Source organism: Miniopterus natalensis, chromosome 11, assembly GCF_054644295.1.
Source record: "Miniopterus natalensis isolate mMinNat1 chromosome 11, mMinNat1.hap1, whole genome shotgun sequence".
Lineage (NCBI taxonomy): Eukaryota > Metazoa > Chordata > Mammalia > Chiroptera > Miniopteridae > Miniopterus > Miniopterus natalensis.
In genome coordinates this window covers 69,361,858-69,369,595 of record NC_142091.1, presented here as the reverse complement: position 1 = coordinate 69,369,595, position 7,738 = coordinate 69,361,858, and the positions used below count along the sequence as shown (strand labels likewise).

Sequence of the window (7,738 nt, the reverse complement as noted above, 5' to 3'; positions counted from 1 at the left end):
GGCCGTCGCGCGACGCCCCTTGGGATATGTAGTTGTGCGGGAACCGCAGTGAGCAGTTGGGCTCACGCCGCCGCTAGGCCTTCTGGGAGTTGTAGTTAAAGGACTGTTTTGATTGTGACGCAATAGGTGGGAGGGGCGGAGACAGTTATTGTTCGCGGAGCCGACTGGCCCCAGTGGGCGTGGCGGTTACGCCCCCGCGCGGGGCGGGGACCCGCCGCGGGCCCAGGGTTGCTGGGGGGCGGCGGGGGCGGCCTCTCCGCGCGGCTCCCGCTCACCTGTTTCCCGGGAAGGGGGAGGGCGGCGGGGTGGAGGGAGACTCACTGTCTCGGTCCTACGAGAGCCGGCTTGCCAGGAAGAGAGGGGATTAGCAGAACCCCTTTCGGACGCGAGGAAACCTCGTGGTAGAGAAAGCGGAGGAACACGGCCTGTCAGGGCCGCCTGGGCGGCCATCCCCTACCCCACATAGTCCTTGGCACCTAGAGAGCATTACAATTTTTTTTTTAATAAAAAAAAATCCAGGAATGTCTTCCAGGTATTCTGTAAGTGATTACCCAACAACCTCTCCTATTGAGCAGGGAGTTTTATTGGGGACTCTTTCCCCCCGTGACTGGCTGACAGTGACGCAAGGTGGATCGTTGACCCTGCAGGCAACAGGCTGGGCCACGTCCATAAGCCTCTCGTCGCGGGTTTGGGCTTTGGCATCTTGTCTTCTTTGCTGTGCCACTTGCTCACTGTGTGACTTTGAGCAGATGATAGGCTTACATTCTCTGAGACCCAGTTTCTTGTCTGTAAAATAGGGGTAATAACAGCACCCAACCTCTTAAAAGTCGTTTTGAAGATTGAATGGGAATGATACACATAAAGTACTAAGCATGATGCCTGTAATATAGAAAGCATCTGATGTTAGCTTTTAAGTTTTTATTACAGTTTGAGGAGGGGAAGCTATAATAATGCCATCCATTTGTACAGTGGTTTACATTTTTCAAAGCCCTTTCAGGTATCTTCTTTCACAGCCACCCTGTAAAATCAGTTTTATTATTTCCAGATGAGGGAAGAGAGAGAGGTGAGGGACTTGCCCAAGCTAGGACTTAACCCCGGGACTCTGGAGTCTGAGTCCAGTTGTTATAACAGCAAACACATATGTAGTGCCAGGTACTGTCCTCTGGGCTTTACAGGTGTAAATTCATTTAATCCAAGAATCCTGTGAAGCACACACTGTCATTGTCATCCCCACTTTACAGATGAGTACTTTTTTCAGTCCAGCTCACATGGTTAAGCTAGATGGAGAACCCTGGGAAGATTTACCGGTTGCCTTTTTCCCACTGGCCCTGCCTTAGCTCTCACTTTCTAAGAGTGCCATCCTCATTTCTCAGTTTTTTCTTTGATGGTTTGCTTTAATTATCTCATTTATTCAACATGCATGCATTATTTCTTCAATGAACTATTCGGTATCCCCTAACCTTTCACCATTCTTCAAAAATTCAACTGCAGTCTTCCGTTTGCCTATTTTCTCCCCAAGTGAGCTCATCCTCTCCTGTTTCCATGCAGTCTATCTCCCAGACGTGTTTCTTCGCCTCCACACCCTCTCCCTGGAGGCAATTTCCCCCAATTATCTGAAGGTCATCTTTATTTGGATATTGTATAGCTATCTCAAGCTGAATTTAGGAAGAAAACCCACCCCCTTTAGAGGGCTCTCCATTCTGCTGCTTAAACACAGAGAGTCGGGGCACAGCCTTGAAAGCATCGGTGCTTGCCTACACTCTTCTCATTTTCACCAAACCCTCCTGTCATCGCCACACACCCCCCCAAAAAATAACACTGTCCTGTCTTTTTCAGCTAAATCCTTCATCGTTATCTTCCTGAGTTAAATTGATACCTTTTTTGCTTCCAAACTTTCAACCCTTGCCCCCAAAACTACTCCCCTTCTTTTTCCCTACTTCCCTTCCCACTGTTTTCCTCAACAATGGTTCCTCATATTCCTCCTGCACTTACATTTCCTTTCTCATCCGCTGCCCAGACAAGTACACTTACCTTTTTTTTTTTCTTTTTTTTTTCTGTCCCTCTTCTTTTTTAACCAAGTTCTGTCTCTCAATGTCAAATGTCTGGTACTCAAAACACTACATTGTTCTCAGAAATTACCTTAAACCCAAGAATCTTTTGGAATTCCTTTCTTCAAACCCAGTTAGCAATGCCTCCCATTACATTTCCCTACCTTAACCTTTTCCCCTCCTTGTATGTGAAACGGAAAACCACAAGCAGTCCTTCTCGTAAGTCCATACTTTTATCGAACTTAACGTTCTGAATGTTAGCCTGTTAGAAGTCACACAGGGTTTTTATCTTAGAGGATGTGTCCTGTGACCACATACTTGAGTGACTTGCACAGGGCAGCCCCCCCTGAGAAATATTCTGAGTCAAAATGAAATAGAACTGGAATCGGATAGGAAAATAGCACAGAAAGATATAAGTTCTTATTAAGACACAAATTTAGCACATGTCTCTTTAGATATCAGAATTTTTCACAGGTTCTATAGGTTTCAGGGTATTGAGAACAGTGTATTGAAATAACAGCAACTATTTACTAAGTGCCTATTAGGTGCCAGGCACTTTATTTCACATCTCCATGAAGTAAATATCATTGGCTTCCTTTAGCAGGTGAGGAAAACTGGGGCGCAAAGAGCATCAGTAACTTGCCCGTTGGTTGCTAGTGAGAATATTGGCAGATCTGGGATTCCAGCTCGGGTGTCTTCGAGACTAAAGCCAGACACCTGGACCACGTCTGAAGATGCAACTCAGCTGCTGACTGGGGAGCATCAGCTTTGTGCTAGGCATTGAGGAGGTGCCCAGAGGACCTGCCTCAGAAAGTCTACCGCCCAGTAGAGAGCCTTATGTAACGTGGGTGTCTTCATTCATGAAGCACAAGGAATCTGGAGGTAGTTAAGAGGTTCTTGCATGTGACATGTCATATTTGGTTTATGACTCCTTCAGAGGTATGAAGCTGAGGCTTTGAAGTTCGGAAGTGCCTGGTACAAGCTTGGGGGCACAATCTGCTGGTTGTGACAATTAGTATGTCTTTCTTTTCTCTGCATCAGGCTGGGATCCGAGCTGAAACGGGAAATGTATCATCTTGAATGTGTGTGCACGCACCTAACTGCGTCCATCTCTCACGGTCCCCTGCCTCACCACCTCCTTTCCTCCAGCCCTGCCACTGGTACTCCATCCTTGGCCAGCCTTGTCCTTCCCCCAGGTTCTATCTCCTTGGCCACACTGCCTTCCTCCTCCACAACCAGCCTTTCTTCTTTTGCACCTCTCCCTGTCCAGTCCCTCGGTTCCCACCCCTGCCTCACTCCCCCAGCCCCCATCCCTAGAAGCCTGCCCCCTCCCTCCCTCCCTCCCGCCTCCTGTGTCTCCCAGCCCTGCTCTGACGTGGGAGGTGAGGGGGGTGGGGGGATGGATGACTCACAGTGTTATGATGCAGTTCCACAACACACAGCTACATTCACCCACAGACCGAGGTACAGACTAGAGACAACCTCTGGCCCCCCAGCAGCTGGCCAGCTCTGCAGCCCCAGCCTTGAGCCCCTAACTCCCCTCCCCCGCCCCATCCCCTTCCCAATTGAAGGAGCGGAAAGAGAAGAGAGAAGAGTGAGCAGAGAGATAGAGAGAGAGAGAGATAGACGGAGATCTCTGGAGCAGACCTCAAGGTGAGGGGGCAGCCCTTCTCCAAACCAATTTTCCCCTTTGCCAATGCCCTGCCGCCGCGTGTTGCTTTTCCCCTTTGCAGAAGCATTCTCCATCCATCCTTTGTCCTCCCTTCCCCCTCCCTGCTGCCTCGCTCCTCAGCTCCTCCATCCCTCTCCGAGCTCGGACGGTTCCGCACTTATTTCCCCGGCAACTTCGGCCGCAGCATCAGGCATCGCTGCTTATCGTGTTGTGGCTGGTGCAGACCCCCCAAAGCCCGCCCAGGGAGCTGGCTGCGCTGCTAATGATTTTGGACCATACCATGCGGCGAATGCCAGCCCAGAGGGGGCCGAAGCCTCAGGGCGGGTGAGAAAATCCATTGTGAGCAGGTGGCCCCCTCCGGTTTTTTTCCCCTGAGCGGCTCGGGATTCGCACCTGGTTCCTGGAGCCTCTGCCTTGGGGCCTCTGCTGTCGGTGATGGTTGCTCAGCAGCCTTCCCTCCTCCTCCCCACCCACCCCCGCCCTCCCTCTCCCCTGCCTCCCACAGTCCAGCCCTGGCTCACTCGGGGAACATCCTCTCCCCTGCGCTCAGCTTGCCTTTGTTTTTTTCCCCGTCATTTGCCCAACTTGCTTCTCCCTGTGATCTGAGATTGGGAAGAATTGACCCCTCCTGTGAGTGATTCTCTGGGCTTCTGTGCAGCCTCTGCTCGGCTTGATGGGGAAGCCGGGAAGAGAGAGGGTGGGAGGCGTGAGGGAGGCTGGGGAAGGAGGCCGAGCAGGTACCTGGCTGGCCCCCTCCCGGGTCCTGGAAGAAGGCATGGTAGGTGGAGCAGCAGAGGGGCACCGCAGGCAAAGTTGGAGGCAGACCTGTGTAGTGGACACTGACCAGTTTGTGCTGGCAAGGAGGGCCCGTCTTCTGCGACCAGAGCCCAATGTCACCCTGAACTCAGCCCAAGGTATCATCCTGGGGCCCAGCCAGGGAGACAGGACCTGAAACTAAAGATGGTCCCGTCAGGGGTTTTGTGGAGAGATTGCTCGAGGCATGAAGGACTGGAACAGCTGGGGCACTACCTGCCACCGCAGAGGACAGGATGACAGCCTGTTTTCCCTGACGACCAGGAGCCCCACTGCCTCTGCTCTGCTTCATGGCTTGTCATTGCCAGAGCACCCAGCTGGCACCTCTGAATCAGACTTGTGGGCTAAATCGCCCACAGCGGCCTGAAGGCCCCGTGAAGGAGAAAGCAGCACTCACCTGCTTATCAGAGCCAACAGAGGCCACCTCCCCTCTTATCCTCAGCCTGCAGCACCCTCAGCCACCGGGCGGCTGGAGTTTGGACAGATAGCAACATCTTCAAGACTTCTAATCAGAACCCAGCAATTATTTTATCTCCTGTCACCCATAGGGGCACTGCTGCTTGTCCCTGCCCCTGGCAGAAGGTGAAAACATTCTCTGCCTTGTTGCCTGAAAACACAGCTTTTGAAAACGAGAGCCCCCCTTTTGCTGCCTGTTGAGGACGTTGCCCGAACACTCCACCGCCCAGCCCTGCTCAGCCCGGGAGGCCCGCTGCCCTCCCCTCCCTGGGCCCACTCCCATTGAGTCCAGCTGTCAGGTTTGCCTTTAGCAGAGAGTTTGTCTCCTGCAGCTGGGGGCCTAAGTCCTTAATCCAGGGCCAAGGCAAGAGTCAAGAGCATAGAAAGGCACCAAGGGGCTCAGAAGACAGCCAGGCACTGCTGCTGGGCCAGAATGAGTGACCCAAGGGGCAGGATCGGGCAGTAACGGCCACTTCCCAGGTCTTTGGCTCAGAAGGAGACATCCATGAGTTCTAGCGCCCAGGGAACAGGCCCCAGCCCCAGGAGAGGGCTGAGGTGCGGGGTGTAACCTGCCCTCCCTCCCCCCACCCAAAATGCGCGCGGGACCAGTTGTATTGCAAACAGAAGCAAAACAGAAAAACTGCCAGGCATCCTCAACTTCTGAGAGGCTTTGAGCCCCAGAGCCTATCAGAGCATGTGGGAGGCAGATCGCCACCGAAGCAGCGAAACCGAGAGCGCGCGGGCAGATGACATCGCTCCCATGGCAGCGCGGGGCCCGCGGCTCCCGGGGGACCGCGCGGCCCGCCCCCGCCCCCGCCCCCGCCCCGGGGTGGGCGCCGCCGCCCCAGCCCGGGCACCGGAGGCCTGGGCCTGCTGCCGGGCTCGCAGAGCAGACGGGGGAGCGGGGACGGAGGCTCGGAGCGAGGGGAGGCCGGGTGGATGGTGATGGGGCCCGCGGGGCAGGGCTGAGGTGCGCACCCTGCTCCCCGCTCCCTCAGGAGGGCGCCACGCCAGGTCGCGCTCTCCTGACGCACCGTCCCCTCTCCCCAGGTGACTTCCGTTTCTACTGGTTCACGTCTGGGGGGGCCCTGGCCGGGCAGCCCCCCCACGTTTCTCCTGCCCTGAAACACGGCTCTAGCCAACCTGCTCCGCTGCTTCACCTGCGACCGCCTGTGCGGGGGCTGCACGGCGCCGGCGCCCCCGGCCCGCCAGGGCATCGTGCTCCAGCCCGTCATGCCCAGCTGTGACCCGGGCCCGGGCCCTGCCTGCCTCCCCGCCAAGACGTTCCGCAGCTACCTGCCCCGCTGCCACCGCACCTACAGCTGCGTCCACTGCCGCGCGCACCTGGCCAAACACGATGAGCTCATTTCCAAGGTACGCCCCCCCCCCCCCCCCCGGGCTTGGCCTCACCTGGGGCGAGGCCACGCAGCCTGCCCCCTCCCCCGTGGCCCCGGGGGCTCAGGCGGCGGGGCCAAGGGCCACCCGGTGGTCACTGTCTGTCCTGTCTCCGCAGTCCTTCCAAGGCAGCCACGGCCGGGCCTACCTGTTTAACTCCGTGTGAGTCCACCTCTCTCCTTGTGCGTGTGTGCTTGCCTGCCTGCCTGATGCTCCTCTGTGGAGAAGGGGGGGAGCCATCGGAAGGTGGCCTTGCGCTCTGCTTTGCCTCCCCTCTTGCAGAGGGGTTCAGGAACTCCGACTGCAGTTCTCTTGTGGGGAATCTGGGCAGAAGTGGCATCTCGCTTGGAGGAAGAAGGCCCAGGCACTAGTCCTAAAGGGGCGGGCTGCTGAAGGCAGGGGCTCCCAGCTGGGTGGGTTTAGCTCTCCAGATGGAAGTTCCTTTGGGCTGTTTGGGGGCTGGACTGACAGAGCGACCCCACCGGGTGCTGGGTCCTTCCTGTTTCCTGAGACAGGGTCAACGTGGGTTGTGGGCCGGCTGAACAGCGCCTTCTGCTCACGGGGCTCCACTCGGTAGCGGATATTTTCTGCGAGAGTTGCAAAACCACACTGGGCTGGAAATATGTAAGTATGGGGGGTGGACACCCTCCGAAACGGACAGTCTCCATGGCCCTCCAAGCCCCAGTTGGGTGGAGTGGGTGGGGGGACTTTCAGGGCAAGGGTAATACAGGAGGTAGGAGTGTCTGGAGGGGCCTGTTTGGCCCCACATTCACCCCTCCCTCTCCACTAGGAGCAAGCCTTTGAGACAAGCCAGAAGTACAAGGAGGGGAAGTACATCATTGAAATGTCACACATGGTGAAGGACAACGGCTGGGACTGAGGGGCTCAGGCAGGCAGTGCCCTTCCTCCGCATGCCCCACCCTCCCACACCTGTCTCCTGGCCCTGCCAAGCAGTCCATACCAGCATGAGTACTGCTCCACCCCTGGGGGGATCCCGGCTCCCACCAACCCCTCCCGCCTCCACCTCATCACTCCCAGGCCTCTTTGGCACAGGGGTCTGGGGTACCCCAGGGGTGTTCAAGGCTCAGGAGTGGGCAGCATTCAGGGAGAGACAGAACTGGGGGAAAGGGGTGGTTGTGGGTCTCCGAGCCCCAAGGACCTATAAATGGAGGTGATGGCAGGGTATGCACTAGGCAGAGGACCATAGGAGGGATCCGTTTTTGCTCCACTTTTTGAGTGAACAGGGGACAAAGCCCGAGTCAGGGGGCAGGGCTGGTACATCCTAGGCCACAGAGTAGCAGAGAAAAGGCTTGGGTTGGGGCAAAATTTTGGCCTCACACACAGGGAGATACCA

General features: G+C 56.1%; 1 protein-coding gene across 1 annotated transcript; it reads left to right on the top strand.

Moving 5' to 3' along the window:
* Window positions 1-6,123: 6,123 nt before the first annotated feature.
* On the top strand, window positions 6,124-7,372 carry YPEL4 (yippee like 4). Its single transcript, XM_087821885.1, has 4 exons — window positions 6,124-6,363; window positions 6,503-6,546; window positions 6,900-7,008; window positions 7,175-7,372. Exons 1-4 carry the CDS (start codon window positions 6,223-6,225, stop codon window positions 7,262-7,264), a joined length of 384 nt encoding a protein of 127 aa, XP_087678011.1. The 5' UTR covers window positions 6,124-6,222; the 3' UTR covers window positions 7,265-7,372.
* The last annotated feature ends 366 nt before the right edge of the window (window positions 7,373-7,738 follow it).